Source organism: Podarcis muralis, chromosome 3 (assembly GCF_964188315.1).
Source record: "Podarcis muralis chromosome 3, rPodMur119.hap1.1, whole genome shotgun sequence".
Lineage (NCBI taxonomy): Eukaryota > Metazoa > Chordata > Lepidosauria > Squamata > Lacertidae > Podarcis > Podarcis muralis.
The window spans coordinates 68302882-68322199 of NC_135657.1; the positions used below are offsets into that span (position 1 = coordinate 68302882).

Consider the following 19318-nt stretch of genomic DNA (forward strand, 5'->3'; position numbering starts at 1 on the left):
TAACCCGAGGTAATATTTCTGGGTTAGCGGAGTCTGTAACCTGAAGCGTATGTAACCTGAAGCATATGTAACCCGAGGTACCACTGTATTCATTTTATTTTACATATGTGCCCACCACCCTACCTTCCCAGCAGATGTTTCTCCAATGCAGCTGGCATTATTTACTTATTTATGTTAAATATTTGTAAACTGTTTTAATAGTGTTTTTTTAAAAAAAAGAAACACCCATGTGATATACAAGAGAAAAAGTATGCAATACATTATACCATGATATAAAAACAGGATGAAATACCATCTCACAGTCACACAGTGACCAGTAATATATGTGACCAACATTGCTACTCTTGACAATGCTTGGGTGAACAAAAACATTTTTCGCATAGGCTGAAAACATAAAATCGTCATGAGATGTATTTCTAAATTTATAAATGCTGGAAATGTATAAATAAATACTGCTGTATATTAGTTCACCGGGGTGACCATTTCCATTGCTAGTGATAATTCATGACAACTAGATTGTGGGTTGGGCTCCAAACCAGTAGAGGGAGCCCAAGTATTGCTTTGCCCTCTTCTTAGGACAATGGAACAAATACAGCCCCTCCATTCATGTATGTAGGCACACACTACTGAATACTCTGCCATATTTTGTCAGTTTGTCACTTGCTTACTTCCATTGAAGGAAATAATATTTGAAGCAATCTGTAAAATTGCTAAAATGGTCTGAAATCTCCTCAGCTATTAATAAAAGCAAATTTCATATTTTAAAGACGCCCCCCCCCCCTTGATATCAGACGCTTGACCAAAATCCATTGGTATGTGCTCTAAGGCCTTGAATAGAAAATGATACGGTTTTAGGACAAAATCAGAGGGATTTCTCTTAACAAATGCTTATATTTTCACAGATATACACAGATGGTGGTCAGCATCATAGGCTTCCAGTTAGGAAAATGCATGGCTATCAAGATGCACAAGGGACCACCAAGTGCTTTTTCTCTTGGGTATATGGACTGAGCAGCCAATATTCAGGGCTTTTCCCCCCAGCCAGAACTCGGCAGAACTGAGTTCCAGCACCTCTCTGGTGGGCACCATTTCCAATCAAAGAGAACAAGGGAGGTGTTAATGGTGAGTTCTGGCACCTCTCTTTCTAGAAAAACAGCACTGAGTGCCAGTGAATCTGTGTGGGGAGCTAGTTAGTAGCTGCAGTATCAGCCACTTCCATGTTCTGATCTGTATTTTCACAGCGACAGACGCAATACGGAGGCATGCACTTTGGCTTCTCTCTAATGTGGTAGTAAAGATTTAATAGAAATGTTAATACCTCTGCTACACGATGATTTGAAGTGCTAAAGTAATAGTTGGTGGGACATAGGACAGGTGGCAATAACTAAAAACCCTGCGATAACAGCCCAATTGACATCTGTTTAATGTCTTCTTCGCATCCTCCTGTTGCTAGTCCATTTCCTCCAGCACCTCTTCCCGACCAAGACATTTGGAGAGGAAAGGAAACACGAAATAACCCAACATGTTTAATTTAAAAACAGATATAAATTTTAATATTGGCCATGAGAAGATGCATTTGTTCAGAGAATGCTTTATTGCAGGCTTCAATAGTTTTGTTGCCAACATTAGCAGAAAGCTTTGCAAACCAAAGGCTTTTAAAACAGAATTATGGACCCTCTACAGCCATATCTCACCACATTAAGCACTTTTTAATGGTTTAAACAAGTCGGTGGGTCATGACACATTTTGGAGTAAGTGCTTGTTGGATAAACGGAAAAGTAGTAATGATCCACTAAGAGCAGTTCTCCACAAAACCTGGTCCTCTTCTTTTACTCAAGGTGTATGAAAGCTAATTCATATGTTGCCATTGCACTGTGGTTAGGCACCACACTGGCCTGGCAATCACAAAGGACCGCATGAAGTGGTTGAATGATGTGATTATTTCCCCTCATAAAGAGCAAAAATAATAAAGTCCAGCAAGAATACTAAGTGATTAACAGTAGCTGGAATTTTCAGAGAGCGTTTCAGAATTGAGTACATAACACCCAAAAATGGTCAACCAGTATTCCCCTTAAAAATAATTTGGTTTTTCCTTCTTTCACTGCACTTGCAAGTAGCAGTGAGACTAAGTTTATAGTTAAGTTTATTATATGTATCTTATTTGTTATTATGTGTTTTTTATCTGGAAAAAAATACTTTTTAAAAAACCCTCAGCCATATTAATGAAATAGGAAACTATTTAAGCTTGATCTGCACCTTCCTTGAGTGCTTTTTCCTGGCTGCAAAGTGTCATTGAACAGCGGCAAACCCTCTTTCCTCCCTGCCTAGAGGGTAGAGTTGTGTGTGTGTGTGTGTGTGTGTGTAGAAATCTCTGACATTACTTCAAAGACACATAGACTACTGCACAAATGTAAGAGCCCCATTTATACACAGGCCACTTTTTTGTTTCTGGCCCTTGCCTGCTTCTACCGCTAGCCCCACCCACTGCCAGGCAGCCATCGGGAAATTACCCCAAAGCAGTTTCCTGCTTCTGCTGCAAAATGTAATTGGGTATCTGGAAGCAGCAGTGGTGCAGTGGCGAGATGGAGGGACCAGCATTGCTGCTGCTTACCATATGGGTATACCAGCAGGAGTGTTGGATTGGCAGTGGAACTCCTTGACACACCTAGACAGCCCTAACCTTGCTCCCACCCCAGTCCTGTCCAAGAAAGCAGCAGTTCTGGCAGCACTGAGTGGGCAGCTACATGACTTGACTCCACTACCAACCTGTCACTGTTGTCTGGCAGTAACACTCCAGTGTCTCAGGAAAAGGTGTCACCCAGCTCTAAAATTTAACTGAAGAGGCCGGAGACATCCGTATAGAAACCACTTGCTCTCCCGCTCCAGTTACAGCACCTCCTCTGTACTGAGACAGTGTTTTGGGTGAGGCCACTTCCCAGATACCTTCATACAATTGTGCAACGGTGTTAAATGCTGCCCCCATGCACAGTGTTTTTGGATGGAAGAAACCCTTCCTTGTCACAGAAACAGGAAGTCATTCTCCTTTCCCCTGCAACTGGCCGAGGATTACGTGCCGAAGAACAGGGATTGTGAAGTCCCCAGAGCTGCAGGCTAAAAAACATAACGCAGGGGGTTTCTTTAGGCTTTGAAAGGAGAAAGTCAACCCCCAGCTATGGACCAGATGGTTTAAATATGGTGATTACCAAATCCTGAAGTTAAAATAGTTTAATTACAAAGTCAATACTGCGGCCAACCTCAACTAAGCCTTTAACATAAAAACAACAGACGGCCTAGAGCAAACGGTAAGGCAATGTTTAACCAGAACTTTGCATTAGCTACTGCAGTTGCCTTTTCCTGAAGATCAACTCATTTCCCAGTTTATGTTTGTTAATCATCCCTGTTGTGGTCCCAAGTCGTCATGGACAGCATGAATGAAGTGCATCTCATGAGAACAGTCTCCTGCAAGTACAATGTTATGTTCTATCTTCTCTAGCAGTGGAAAGGTGGCTGTGCTGCATCTGCCAATAGGGAAATTACAGGTTAAAGCCAGCTATGTTCTGCCCAGAATAGACCCACTGAAATTAACGGATGTGGCTAAGATAGATCCATTAATTTCAATGAATTTGCTTTGAGTAGATCTTAGTTGGACGTATGATTTTCTTATTAGTTGAAAAAGCACAGCCACCTTTGCACTGGTATAAAAGATTCACTCCTACTGCTCTCCTAGTCATTTGCTCACTGAGAGCACCTCTGCTGGTTCATGGTTCCATGAAGGAATTGGTGGTGAAGGATATGGATGGGGAAAGAGGACTATTTAATGGCCCCAGCCACTTGTCAGAATGACTCCCTGGCTGGATCCAGTTCCTCAACCCTGGTTTATGGTAAACCTTTCCTTTTTGTCTTTTTTTTTTTTTTTTTGCTCAAAGTTTTCCTTTCCCATGACTGCTTTTTTGTTTTGTTTTTGCAGGGAGGAAAAATAAGGGCCCACAGCAGCCAGCCAGACACCTACGATTCCTAGGCTGCAGCTGGCAGCTTCAGAGGCTGCCCCCTGTTTTAGAACAGGCAAGGGCAGAGAAAGGCTGCAAGCAGCTGCAACATTTGGCCCTAAGAAAAGATGTGCATTTTGAAAAAGGTTCTGAAATATGCTGAGGGGTGGATAAGTCAAGCGTTCTTTGTGGTTGCACTTTAACAGATTGCCTCTCCTGTGTTTTATCATTTTGCATTGTCTGGCACTGAAGCCGTTCCTATCAGGGCAGATAAAATTGGGGAAAATCAGATTTGGCTAGTGGTGCGTGCCCATGGGTATCAGGTATCCAATTGTTCTCCCCACAGATGTCATAGCCACATGTAACACAGAGAGAACTCTGCTTTGATCTCTCCCTCCACTGCTTGTTTGGCTTTTGAGTCTCAGGAGCTCTTCTTGAGAAGAGCAGATAAAGTGGTGCTTAAGGGAGACAGGCTTTTTGTGGGCAGACAATGCAGGTGTTAAAGTAGAAATCCTAGACATTCATGATTGCCCACGGAGGGAGACACACACACATCACTGTTAGATCTTACCCAGACTGCTTCATGTTCAGATCCACTTTGCAGAATGCCGACAAAGACGAAAACAAAGTTTTTTGGGACCTGAGGAAAAGGTGAGCAGTGTAACCCAAGAACGCCGTCTTTAAAATCCTGCCCAGATGAATGGCAAAGTTCAATCCCTCATAAACCACGGAGGTGCCACTCTGGGTTCCTTGACGGGCGGAGGAAGATTAACAGCAAGATTCAAATAGCTGTTCTGAGTTAAATTTCCAAAAACAGAAGCAAAAAGCAGCATGTGTGGAGATTTTTGTGCCTACATTTTTGTACTGATTCTTACCAGAGATGAATGCAAGTGGTGTTCCTCTCCTGCCATCGCAGATGTAATGCCAGTTAATAACACTTGCTGGCTTTACAGGACTATTGTAAGAGTGGCTAAGTTTGTATACAAGAAGTGCTTTGAACACTCGAAATGTGCCATATCAATGTCCATCATTTAGTTACTTCAACAAAATGACCATTGTGTCAGAGACACATGCCTTGGAGATATCCAGCCTGGATCACTGCAATGTTCTCTACATGTGACAATGTTCTGTACATGTGACTGTCCTTAAAAATGGCCCAGAAGCTTCAACAGGAGTAGAGTGCGGCATCAAGAACACTTGTAGGACTTATTAGCACACCTATTCTCCGCCAGTCACTCTGGCCGACTCTTGGCCACTGAGCCCAATTCAAGGTGCTAGTTTTGGCCTTTAAAGCCCTAAGCAGTTTGAGATGAGGCTATCTGAATGATCACCTACACTCATATGTACCTTCCTTGTCTTTAAGAATGCCATCAATGTTCTGGGCCAGGCTTGCTAAGTACCAGGGACAGCACCTAGTTTGTGGTGGCCCCATCTATCTGGCCTGTCCTCCCCAAGGGGAATTTGTAAACTCCCTGCCTCTGTTGTCATTTGGAAAACCCTAAAATTCCAGTCTGCATTTAGGTAAATCTGTAGCTATTATATTTAAGAATTAAGGATTTTAAATTTTTTAAATTGATTTTATTGCATATTGCAAGATTTGACTCTTGGGATTTTAACTGAATTTGTTGTAACCCACATTGGGAGGGCACGCACTCTAAAAGGCAGACTAGTAATCCATTAAATGGTGGTGGTGGGTAGCAGTAATTTATTTAATGAATTAATTTATTGTTACATTTATATTCTCTCTTTCTTTCATGGAGCTCAAGAAGGAGTCCACGATTCTCCCCCTCCTCAATTTACAGTGGTGCCTCACAAGACGAAATTAATTCGTTCCGCAAGTTTTTTCGTCTAGCGAATTTTTCGTCTTGCGAAGCACGGTTTCCCATAGGAATGCATTGAAAATCAATTAATGCGTTCCTATGGTCAAAAAAAGTCCAAACAAAGCCAAATTTGGTACAACAAGAGTTTATTAAGTGCTCTTTAAAGTCACACATACTGTAAAGAGCATTTCAAAATTCAAACCCAGAATTTTTTTTTAAAAAACAGCAGAGTGGCCCAATGGTCACAGAAAATCATAAAAATGCAGAACAAAACCACACAAGCTTCCAGATTCTTGCAAACCCCTCCCCAACTGTTCCCCCAGCCACCCACCACACAGAAATTCAAACCCAGAATTTTTTTCGTCTTGCGAAGCAAGCCCATAGGGAAATTCGTCTTGCGAAGCAGCTCAAAAAACGTAAAACCCTTTCGTCTAGCGAGTTTTTCGTCTTGCGAGGCATTTGTCTTGCGGGGCACCACTGTATCCTTGTAATAACCCTGTGAGGTAGGTTAGGCTAACAGACAGTGACTGGCCCAAGGTCACCTTGTGAGCTTCAGGGCTGAGTGGAGATGTGAATCCTAGACTCAACACTCTTTGCACTACTACAACATCACTGAGATTTTCTTACGATGAAAGATAAGCAGAAACCTATTAGCATCAGGTAGGAATGGTTCTATGGCATTTTATTATAAACATCATCATCATTCCCAAAGATGGCTTGCAATAATAAAAATTCAATAAAATTACATGGAGTACAATGGCAAATGTACATTATTCATTTTAGTTTCAAGCGTGAAAATTGACTCCATATTAGTTTCCTGTCAGAGCCTGATGTTTGTTTGACGCTCGGCATGTAAGTATATTTGTATGTGTATTTGACAGGGTTTTTTTTCTCCTTTGCCTTATGAGCTGACAAAGATGTGAGCCTTTTGTAGAGCAAATCTCCTGAGTAAAGCTTCTCATACAATGGGAGAAATACTCCTATTAACTTGCCACCACAGCGCATGAAGGAGACAAAAAGACTCTCAATATCAATCTCTTTTTAAATGCAGAATTTAACTGTGTATCTACCTTTACTATAGCAACCAGGGCACGGGGCAACCCGAACATGTGGCCTTTTATTTGATCAGGGATAATAATCAACTAAGCCAAGAGGAAGGGAAGTAGATTTTCCTATTTCAACTGCTTACTAGGATCTTTCTGCTATTTCCAGGTGCCTGTCTCAAGACCATTCTAAAAAGCATTTGGATGCTAAATAACTTGAATTCTAGAAGTAAGGTACCCAGCAGCTTGTAAAAATCTCATGTTCTCCTAAGCAGTTCCCTAGCTTCCTTGTTTTGTACTGGGAAAGTGTGACCTGTCCTGATCTCACCATTCTCCCCCAGTATCTAATGAATGGAGGTGCTAACGCTTTAATCTTCTGGCCTCTGCAATACTTCCTCGCATCCTAGCAAACTTATTCCACTGGTGTGAGAAATATTTAATACTGTTGGAAGATTGTTATTATTGGAACAAGCCTACTGGGATGGGGTAGGATTATAGAGGCCAGAAAAGGAAGAATAAGCCATCTGCCTCAGACTGGAGGTTGGAGAGGCATGGTGAGATGATAGCTGGGGCAGCTTGTGGCCATCATAGGACTTGTGTGACACTGGCAAACTCAGTCTCTTATCTGCAGAGATCCATCCCATGGTTCACCTCCCATTAATCTGAACAACACAGTCATTCCTTACATAAATACACACACATACACAGGTGTTTCCAGGCCCTCTCTCCTTAGATCTCTCCAACACACACACACACACACACACACACACACAGAAACACACACACACCCTTATCATGATGATGACACTCCACTAGCTTGTACATCAAACCTCAGAAGATTCTGTTGACACTGATGGGTTAAGAACAGAACAGAGCATGGTGTTCAATATGTACTAGATGCAGGACTTAATTTAAAGCCTTTTAAAGGGGATTCTAAATTTAATGTTTGCGGAGCTAGGGTGATCTATCTTTGCAGCCTTACACTATGGATAAAACAGATGTGATGCTGTGTGTCAGAACATCTGAGGATGTGGAAGTCAACAATTCATCCTCTGATCACATGCACTGCAGGCCATCAAGCAGGTAAGGAGCTTGCCTTTCTATTCTAATACCAGAGATAGGCAGATGCCAGCAGGATGCTGCTGTTTCTTTTCAGGGTAATAATAATAATAATAATAATAATAATAATAATAATAATATTTATTATTTGTACCCCGCCCATCTGGCTGGGTTTCCCCAGCCACTCTGGGTGGCTTCCAAAAAAAAAGATTAAAAATACATTAAAACATCAAACATTAAAAACTTCCCTAAACAGGGCTGCCTTCAGATGTCTTCTAAAAGTCAGATAGTTGTTTATTTCCTTGACATCTGATGGGAGGGCATTCCACAGGGTGAGTGCCACTACTGAGAAGGCTCTCTGCCTGGTTCCCTGTAACCTCAATTCTTGCAGTGAGGGAACCACCAGAAGGCCCTCAGAGCTGGACATCAGTGTCCAGGCTGAATGATGCGGGCGGAGACACTTCTTCAGGTATACAGGGCCGAGGCCATTTAGGGCTTTAAAGGTCAGCACCAACACTTTGAATTGTGCTCAGAAATGTACTCAGTAGAGAGGTATATACACATCACAACCATAAACTATGGTGATACTATGTAAGGCTACAAAAATATTGGCAAGGTGACTTAGGCATGGTTCAATGTGTTCCAAAAAACGCAGTCAGGATTTTAGACTCTAACAGTGTTTCTCAAACTTGGGTCCCCAGCTGTTGCTGGACTCCCACAATGATAGGGTGTCTAAGGTGACTAAGGTCAAAGGGGCCCAAAGGAACACATGTAGAATGCTTGGTTTGGACAAACCCTAGATACCCTTCCTTTCATGCTGAATGTGGTAGTGCGGCTGAAAGATTCAGAAGTGAGGAATGTTTTCAGTTATGAAGGAGCTCTGAGATTTATCAGTCACTGGAACTGAGAGACAATTTAACACATGGTGGATCCAGTTGTATCATGAGGGATTCAGAAGAAATGCTGAGCATGAAAAATGATGGCTAAAGATAATTTTTCCATGTGAAATATATGCTTAAACAGCCTGCCCTGTTCTGGTGCCCTCCACAAGTTCTGAAGTACAACTTATGATCCAAAACACCTAGTGGGTATCACGTTGGAAAAGAGTTAGGTCTGAACCAATCAGAGAACAACAAAATAACAAATGAGGCTGCCACTTGATAGCATTTGAAATAAACCCTTTAATCCACAAGATTAGAAAAACGCAATTTTGGTCCAGATAGGTTTGAAGCAATAAAATGAAATGATGAACTTGTGGCTCTGCAGATGTTATTGGACTACAACTCCCATAATCCCCAGCCACTGCTCTGTGTTGTCTGTGGCTGATGGGAAGTGGAGTCCCACAACATCTGGATGACTACAGGTTCTCCACCCCATCATAAAAAATGACCCTGTAAACATTTCCATAGGAGGTAGAACACATACATTTGACAATCTGCCAAACAGAATTGCAACTTGCAAAGAACTCTGCAACTCCAATAAATAAAGGTAAATAACATGTGTTAAATAATGTTTCTTTGCTTTTACAAAATAAACAAAATGTATGTATGAAGATACAGGACAACTGCTTTTTAAATATAAATTAGAGGAATAATGAGGCAGAGGATTGTTTCCCCCCACAATTCATTGGAAATTATCGCTGGTTTTTCTTGCTTTGAAGACATGGCACAACAAAGCAGAGCAGAAAGACAAACATTCTGGGACTTTAGCAACAAAAAACAAGCAAATATTTCAGTGCTTTGTGGAGAAATACTGTGAAAATTTCATCAGCTCACATGGATCATGGACTGGCATTCTGATTTTATATATTGAAAGGCTTACTCATATGGTAGGTGTGTTCATGTACACATGGGATGTTACATAGGCAAGCACTATAGTTCATGGCTGCTGTCACATTACTCAGGCACCAGATGTTTCACGTAAGTGCACCACTGTCACAGTCACACTGCTTCATGGACTTTGTGGTGTGGGAACATAGGAAGCTGCCTTCTGCTGCATCAGACCATTGATCCGTCTAGCTCAGAATCTTCTACTCTGTGCTGACTGGCAATTGTTCTTCAAGGCAGGAGTTGTATCCAGGCCTACCTGGAGCCAGTAGCGAGCAGAGTGGTGGGGTTGTGCTGCTCACCTGACCTCTTTCCAGTTCAGTTGCTGGATGCCAACTGTGAGCAGTATGTACATACTAAAGATATCTAGGGCCGGTGCACAAAAGCTAGCAGGTGTAAAATAAAGCTACACTTCACTATGCATGCAGCAAATATGGAGTACAAAGCACTTGGTGTAATACAGTAGTGAACCAAGTGCATATTGGCACATATCCAGTGCCTGTACAAAATTAATTAGAGAAAGGATGGTAACTAGGACATTTAAGTTGAACAAGAGAGTTCACTCTGATTATGCCTTCTTTATAGGTTGGAGAGCAGCAACTGCTGCCTCAGAGCAACACCAGAACTCTGTGATTTAGGGGTGTTGCTGTTAGATGATCTAGAACATGATAATGGTGCAGCAAAGCTGTTAAATCCAGACTAGCCAACCCATTGTCAGGTGTGAACCTGCACACTGTTGTAACCACGAGGTGGTGCATATGGTACACCATGCATCAAGGGGCAGCAAAGTGATCACCAAGAAAGAACAGCATCCTGATTACACGGAAAAAAGCAAGAATATTGGTTATAATTGTGACAAGGAGAGGAAATGCAATGGACAATCTCTTTTCCTGTGTTTAAGACCAGAGACACTTGAGACAGGGTGGACTCTGCAACCAGCTGTAGCTGCTTTTTCAGTGCATTGTAAAATCTTCTTGGTAGTCTTAAAACATTATGTGTAATACTTTTTCATTCCTATTCGCCATCAAGTCCTGGGACTGAAGACTGGGTGCAGCCACTTCTGGAAGTCAGGTGCCTCCAGCAGCAGTTCCCATGAAAACAGTATTGATTGGTGGCAAGGTGGAGACCATCTCACTATTACCTTGCCCAGAAGAATCCATTGCTTCCTGCGAAGGGCATTGTCTAGAATGTCCATACATACATTGGGAGGAGGATGCAGATATAGCAGGCTGCAGATCTGAAGCTACAAAGAAAATGGCAACAGTTACTACTTCCAGTGCTTAATTTCTAGGGGGGGAAAGGAGACATAGGCCATGGCTTTAGTTTGCTTGTAAATAGCACCCTCTGATCTGCAAGTTCCACCCTGCTATAGGAGGACTTGCTCTACTTAGTAGAGCAAGAAATACAATGTGCGTAAGTTCGGGAGCACTTTCATCTTTTACTTTCAAGGTGCAGCCCTGGCACTATGAACAGTTATGGCATAAATTAAGCCTTCTTCATTCTTCCTGCCTGCAAACATAGATTAAGTAAGGAACAGGGAGTTAACACTCTTGGGTGTGTGTGATGGTCATGAGGCCCTGTTGGGTTCCTCTGAACCCCAGCTTTTATTAAAAAGACATTTCCAACCATAACAACATTTCTGAAGAATGTTCGTGAGAAAATGTCCAGCATTTCCAAAGGGGAGCCCCAGAGGACATCTTTGAACAGAAAAGTGGGAGTGGGTGTGATGCAGAGGAACCACCCTCCTACCATAGCTTTCCAAATCACATATGTAATGGGCCATACTTAGAGCTTGGGAGAAGGGGGAATCAATCATTCATTAGGTAAAGGTACCCCTGCCCGTACGGGCCAGTCTTGACAGACTCTAGGGTTGTGCGCTCATCTCACGCTATAGGCCGGGAGCCAGTGCTGTCCGCAGACACTTCTGGGTCACGTGGTCAGCGTGACAAGCTGCATCTGGCGAGCCAGCGCAGCACACGGAACGCCGTTTACCTTCCCGCTAGTAAGCGGTCCCTATTTATCTACTTGCACCCGGGGTGCTTTCGAATTGCTAGGTTAGCAGGTGCTGGGACCGAGCAGCGGGAGCGCACCCCGCCACGGGGATTCGAACCGCCGACCTGACGATCAGCAAGTCCTAGGCGCTGAGGTTTTACCCACAGCGCCACCCGCGTCCCTTAGTTGTGATTAATTTCTAAAGAGATGAATGACAGCAATTCAGCCTTCCTAGACATTACACCCACTGAGCTGAAAGTCTTATGTCTGAGATACATGGAGGTGGTGGAGGAAATGTACAATGCCTCCATTCTAAAGCTGGGGTCTGGCACTGGCTGCAGGTTTTGCAGCTGAGATTCCCATGTAAGTTAAAACGTAAACCCATTTTTCATGCTTGGATCTAAGGCTTGTATCCAGTGCAGCACTAAGAAGGCATCCAGTCAGTGCGAAGGTTCTTCTACAATGGGACTCTCCCCAATCGCTTCTAGAGTTTTGGAGTTTTCCCGACATTTAGGTGCAGATTTGGGGAGGGAGTAGGAAGTGTATGTGGGGGAGATGGGAAGTCCCATTGCCCAAGTGAGAACTCTTGCACTGATGATATGCTTACTTAGAGTTGCACTGGATACAAGCCCATGCATGAAGCAAATGCATGGAGACAAAGTAAGTTTGTGCTGACTGACTCCATTCTTGACCTCTACTTGTCTGCTGGCATTACACCTCAACTTTGGCATTTGGCCAAAAGTGAGAACAGACCCAACTCATATACTGTTGTATGTGCGCAGGCTTTGCCAGTGCAAGTGGGCTCCACCATTCCAAGTACTACAAGTCCTATGCGCATACAGCTGTGCATGCACAGAACCTGTTCTCACTTTTGGTTAATGTGCATGGCCAGTCAGCACTATTCTTCTTCCCATCCAGTTGTTGGCCCAGTCCAAAACATGAGAAGATTTAGAGTTCTTGTTCTGCCATCAGACCTACTTACTTAGCGGGTTCTGACAGGCTATCGAGGCATCTGCAAAATATGATGCTCCCTGTTTCCTTCCAGCATCCTCTAAGATGCTAAGTGGATCGTGAATGTCACTGTATGGAGGCAATGGTCGAATGCTGCTGATGCTGCTGATGACTGAAACATGCTGATCCACCATTGACCCGAGCCGATGGGATTCCGGGTAATTTATATTATTCCCATAGAACCCTGTTGACAGACAATAAGTGTACATTAGGTTTAATAGACAACTGTTATATGAGCATTAGATCATCTAGAATTCTGCCTTATAGCACCCAAATAAAATTAAAGTTCCATGTCTACAGTGAATGTGCACAGATATGAATATGGAGATATAGTTATGGATACAAGAAAGACAAAAAGATGGACAAGCTGCAGAAACTAAACATCATCACCCCTCCATCTGGTAGCTGCTTGTGTGAAGTAGCATCTCTGTGATTTGCAGCAGTTTTAAACAGGGAAACCTGTGTGCCAGTAACTTCTAAATACTGGAGCAGCAATGGCTAGTGAGATGATTTGCTGGAGGATACCAGCGTCTGAATGGGAGTGGGGTGGGTGGGAGACCTGTTACCCTTACCAGAGGGTGACCAATGGTGGCAGAGAATAAATTGGGCATTTTGTTGTTGTTTAGTTGTTTAGTCGTGTCCGACTCTTCGTGACCCCAAGGACCAGAGCACGCCAGGCACTTCTGTCCTCCCACAGTTTGGTCAAAAAAATTGGGCATAGTTAATTATTTCAAATTGACATCTTGAAGGTGTGTGGCTGTTGAGAAGCTACCATAAGATGACAAATGGGCATAAGATCAGAGAGCTGTACTCAGTTATGCTAGCCTCCAAGCAGCTGAATGTTTGCTTTCTCCATCATCTCACGATGCTGTCCAGTATTACCACCTGGTCCCCCTACACCATGCTGGGGGCTCAAAGGCAGAGGCAGCATGCCTCACAGTCCCAACTGCTTGGGAACAACAATGGAAGAAGGTGATTGATTTTATGTCCTGCATGTTGGCTTCCTGGAGGAGGCTTTTGGTTGGCTTTGAGAAACAGGATGTTCAACTATATATGGACTTTTGCCCTGATCCAGTTGGGCTCTTCTTAAATTCTTACTCAGCAGCAGACAGTGGTATTATCTAGAAACCTATCCTATGAGCTCCTGCTAAATAGAAATCAGGGACCTTTTATTCATTTCTGTTTTGTTTTGAGCAGAGAACCATGAAAGAGAATTCTTGTCCTCAAAAACATACTTTACAATACAAGCCTGGAAGATGCCACAAGACTCACTGCTGTTTATGCTGCCAGAGACTAACAAAGCAATCCAAACCACCCTTTATGCCAGGCTGGCTTGGACTGAGCAGAAGTGTCCCTCCACTGAGCTCTGTGGGCTAAGATGGCCTCTTGTCAGCACTGCTCTCCCTCTTCCACCCAGCAAATGGGCAAGTGGAAGGTCTACTGGAAGACTCATTGCCACCAGGACCCAGAGGACAACCCAAAAATGGGTCCCAGGGGCAGAGAAAAGATGGTGCTCAGCTGGCCCAGGATCCACTGCACCCTGAGCTCACTGCTGATGCACAACTGTGTTAGGTCCAATCGTCTTGCTTCCATAAGCAGCAGGGTTGCAGATGCCATGGTGGCCCCACCACTCCACTAAGACCCACCAGCAGGGAGGTCAGGTTAAGAATGTGTCCCCAAATGCCTATAGCTTCCAGAAGTTGTATTAGAGAGAATATACATAAATTTTGGAGCACTAGGGAAGAAGTACAGATCAATGGAAATCAATAATTTTAAAAATCTGAACATTTTAGTACCATTGGAAGCATTTGAGGAATATGACGATCCTTGACCAGAGCTAGCTGCTGGACTGTTCATGAAGTTGTAGCTCCCGCTGTTCAGAAATTGCATGCTGTGTGCCTCCTGTACTGTCGAAGAGGACCCATAGTTAGGGGGTGACCTCGTGCTGTATGGAGATACAGCGCAGCTGCTGCTGAAGTAGTCTCTGGAGAAGCGCTGCTGCTCATTGCTGGCTGCAAAATGGCTGGCCTCTGCCCTGTGCTGATAGGGTGCAGAAGATGGGTGAGTCTGGGTCCTGAACATGACTGGGTAACCAGCACTGACTCCATAAAAGTTTTGGTTGGTTTGTGGCACAGTCTGGTACAGCGGCTCCGGATAAGATGCACAGTGGGAGTGAGATGACAGCGGTGGACCTACACTAGGAGGCCTGCCTGCCATCGGTCCCTGGTTGATGACACTTCCTCGGCCAACCATGGCTGGAGATATGGGCGGAGTCATGAGATGACCTGTGCTTTGAGAGAGCTCTGTTTGACCTGGAAAAACAAACAGTAGAGTAGAGGAATGGTTTGCATGGTATACAGCTCCTTTCCATAGCACTGCCCACTACTACACAGGGAAAATATGAGGAAAGGATAAAGGGTGGGTGGTGGGGATTTGTTTCCTACCTGTTAGCTGCATATTTTCAGGGTTCCCCATGGAGAAAGGATTCAGACCAGAGGACATGCTGTTGTGCTGATTGGTTGGCAGAGGAAAATAGGCTTGCTCCACTAGGCATTCATTTTTCACTGAAGCATCACTGGAAAGTGTACCAGCCTTGCTGCGGTTCGCTAGGAAGCAAGAGCTTGGGGATGCAGTAAAAGCAGCTTTACTGGCATCTGGAAAAATAAGACGGGATTCATAAAGTGTGAAGTAAGAGTATGCACTGCTGTGTGTGTATACTGCTATATATTTAGATGAATTATGAAAATGTAAGAATGGGTCGATCATTCAGGAACACTTCTTAAATATCTGCTGTGAAAGACCACACACTTGAAGTGTACGGTGGGCAGTGTTAAGCGAGGTTTTCCCTTGAGGAGGAGACGCATGAGCAACCCTGTGTCTTTGGGACTCAGGCATATCACCAGAGAATCATAGAATTGTAGAGCTGGAAGGGACCACTAGGATCATCTAGTCCAACCCCCTGCAATGCAGGAATATTTTGCCCAGTGTGGGACTTGAACCCACAACCCTGAGATGATGAGTCACATGCTCTACCGACTGAGCTATACAGCTAGCGGTGAACCAGAGAGGATTGTGCACAGTAATCAAACGTAATAGGAACAGAGTTGTTGGACAATATAAACTGGTTAGGTATGTTTAAAAAGAACCATATTGCTTGGTACCTGAATATTTTTTTAAGTACTCTTTTACATATCATATAGTACTTTTTCAGGGTTTACAATGGGTACCTATTCTCCTCAGGGTATTATTTAAAGGCTCAATATATCCAAGAGATAGCCTTCTTCTCTATGACCAGCTAGGATTTTCTTGAAGGTTACCTTTCTTGATTCATCATCCCTCTGCCATTTCCAAACGTTGTTTTCAGAATCAGCCTCTGCAACTTGGAATTCCTCCCAAAGCCTTAGCTCAAGCACCAACATGACATTTTGTAAGACCTTTTTAGGGCTGGCATTTTGTGACTGAAGGTGAATTAATAGGAACAAGCGGGGAGCAATCTGTTTTAATTTTAGTTTAGTTTTATAACAGCACAGTCCTATGCATGCCTGCTCAGAAACGTGTGTGGACACTGAGTTCAGTGAGACTTATGCCCCAATAAGTGTGTTTAAGACTGCAGCCTTAATCTATCATCCATCCCAAGAGAAACTTAAATAAACAAATCACCCTGCCAATATTAGGTATGGAAGAATAATTGTTTAAATATGTCAAAACAACCAATCAGCTTGGCTACCATTGCCTAACCACAAACAAGTGTGAACATCATCAAAGCTTCAGAACTCTCAGGGTTATAAACGACCAATCCTAGTTACCCAGATTCTTCATATACTTGTCCAACAGATTCTGGAGTTCTTGTTCTTTGTCGTTGTTAAACTGGGTCTCCATGGCAAGCAAGATGTATTCGTCTAAAAGCATGCGGACCAAATGAAATGAACCTTTGCAGGGGGAGAAAAGAGGAGAGAGAGAGAGAGTGTATGTCATAAAGTTATCTTGGTGACCATCTCTCAACACTCTACAAGAAGCAAATGAAACAAACAAATAATTGTTGGACTTTCAATGACCTGCTAAGACCAACAAGAAGCAGTGCTTAACTTCTCACTCTAATCTTGCTCTGCACTGGCCCCCCAAGCTCAATATGTTGACTGTCCTGTAGGTTATTTGGCCACTAATGACATCAAAGTACAACACTGATGAAAGTGAGATATGCTTTATATTTGAAGAGGGCATACATTAGAGTAAGATAAAGCTGAACTCTGTAGACAAGAGTCCGGGTTTGCTATATTTCAGTTTCCCTTATACTAAACAACAAGAAAGTAGTTGACAGAGTCTTGCTAGCAGACCTCTGTAGAATAAGAGTAAGAAAATGAGCACATTGTCATGAAATCTTGACTTAACAACACTTTAAAGAAAATTCCCAGCAGTGGCTAGGGGCTCTTTGAGATGATAGAGCTGTCATTAAAAAAAACAAAAACAATCATTTATTCCTGGTAGGGATTGAAGGATCTATCAAGATTGGTTCTCTCCGTTTCTCATTTCTCCAATCTTAAATTCAGTTCTCCAATTTTGGAGCATTTTTCAGTTTAAAAGTATGAAAAATTCATCAGCAATTTCTTCTTATAAACACGTTTAGTCACAGTTTTTACTAACATACAAGCAATTTTCCCTAACATGATTTATTTTTGTATTTTTTGTATTCTTTTCACTAATATATTCCTTTTTGTGCATACATTACATGCATTTATGCACCCAAATATATGCATTTTTTTTTTTTTGCAAACGCTGGTTTGTTGCAGAACTGCATCACAACATTCAGGTAAGTTTGAATTTTGAAGGGTAAATGAATCGAGTTTCTCCATCCCTAACTCCAGGGTTTGTATAAGAATTATAAAGGAAAAAGTGCCTGTGAACATGTAGAGAATAAAATGCTCTCTGAGGTGAAATCACCTCTTCTCTATACACTTAGGTATATAGGGAATGACTGAGGCGCATCTTGGTTGTGAGTCCTGGAAGACCTGCTCCCTGCCTTGCAGGCCTTTCCCCACCTGGACTGGGAGGGTGGGGCTCTGACTGACTCCAGCTACAAAAGCTGAGGCTGCAGGGTGTTGCTTCACAGGGGCTTGTTGCTGTTAATAATTCTTTGTATCTTTATTTTGTATCAAATTATTTATGTGGAAATTATTCAATTGGGTTGTGTAACATTTAATGTTTTGTTTATTATTTATGACTACTTTTGCTATGTAGTTATTTTTTGGATATGTTGTAAGCCACCTTGAGCATGGTTTTAACTTTGGAAAGGTGGCATACAAATAAAATGATTGGGGACTTCCGGGTTGGTGCGATCTGGAAATGGCGGATTCCCTCCGAGCTCCGGGGGGAATCGGCTCCACTGAGGACGGGTCTCGCCGCGCCGGCGACGCGGGGACCCTCAGAAACCGCAGGCGCTGAAGCCTGCGGACAGGAGGACTCGGTGGGCATCTTAAGCGCCTCCCCCCGACCCCCAAAAAGGGTACGGAGGGTGGCGTGGTGCTGAGAGTCGATCGACACCTCGGTGGAGCGAAGCCGCGAGCCATGACCAGAGAGCGCTGACTTTCTACCCTGAAATTTGGACTGAAAAAGAGGAACCCGTGAGTAAAAGGGAATTCGGTTTAAAGAAAAGATTTCCTTGAATTTGAGACGACCGGGGGGTGTGCTAAAAGGGAGTCCGCACCCCCTCTAACTACAGAAAATTTTAAGCAAGGACGGGAGAACTAAGGCGGAGAGGTATTTTTATCTTTATAAAAGAATCAAACTTCCGCGATTTACTAAAAGAAGTGTTGTGCTGGAGAGGAGTTTGAAAGATGGGAATTTTTCCGTGAAATCCCCCCCCCCCCTGGCCAGGGGGAGTCCCGAATTTGAGCCTGTTGGAGAAGAAAAAGGAGTTTGACAGCTGTCAAAAGAGCTGTCAAAAGGACAGATCTAAGTAAAAGTGCATGACATCTTTCTGAAATTAAAGTATCAGAAACTGTAATAAAGTATTGGAAATCCGAAAGAAAGAAACAAAATAAGATTTGGACTGGTGGAAAAGTATACAAAGTAACCAGAAGCCCTCTAGGGGGATTCTTGAGTAATTACAATGGCTGCAGAGGGAAAATTGCTGGCAGAGATAGAGAGGATGTCTTTTCTCGTGGGAATATTGCAGAAGCAGAGTTCGAATATGAGCAAACAACTTATGACCTTGACTTCCGGAATAAGCAACTCTGCTGAATGCATGAATGACCTAACAGGAAAGGAATCTGCAGCTGTAACAGAAGGGACACTTCAAGAGTTGGAGGAAATTGAGAAAATAGAGGACAAATCACAGACGGGAAATATCAAGCAAAAGTCTACAATGCCGGAACACAAAGAAGAAGATTGCTGGGATACATGGATTACAATTCTGCAGAAGATGTTAAAGAGGAAGGAGGGGGCCCCTGAAACACTTGGAGTACAGGAACTAATAAGAAACAAGAAATATGGTTGGGGCACCTCCTTTGAATATGAAAGACTGGTTGGTTTGTGGCAGCAGTGGTTACCAAGTATCCTGGTGGGAAGAGAAACTGGAGTGATGG

General features: G+C 43.1%; 1 protein-coding gene across 2 annotated transcripts in view; it reads right to left on the reverse strand.

Moving 5' to 3' along the window:
- Positions 1-9069: 9069 nt before the first annotated feature.
- The window catches only part of RFX6 (regulatory factor X6), a 32664-nt gene continuing 22415 nt past the window's right edge, over positions 9070-19318 (reverse strand). For both annotated transcript variants that reach the window (XM_028723255.2, XM_028723256.2), the window contains exons 15-19: positions 16544-16666; positions 15182-15391; positions 14534-15049; positions 12709-12921; positions 9070-10977 (exon numbers count right to left, since the gene is read on the reverse strand). In XM_028723255.2, the coding sequence (XP_028579088.2) occupies positions 10802-10977; positions 12709-12921; positions 14534-15049; positions 15182-15391; positions 16544-16666 (1238 nt within the window). In that variant the 3' untranslated portion in view covers positions 9070-10801. The remainder of the gene's footprint in view (positions 10978-12708; positions 12922-14533; positions 15050-15181; positions 15392-16543; positions 16667-19318) is intronic.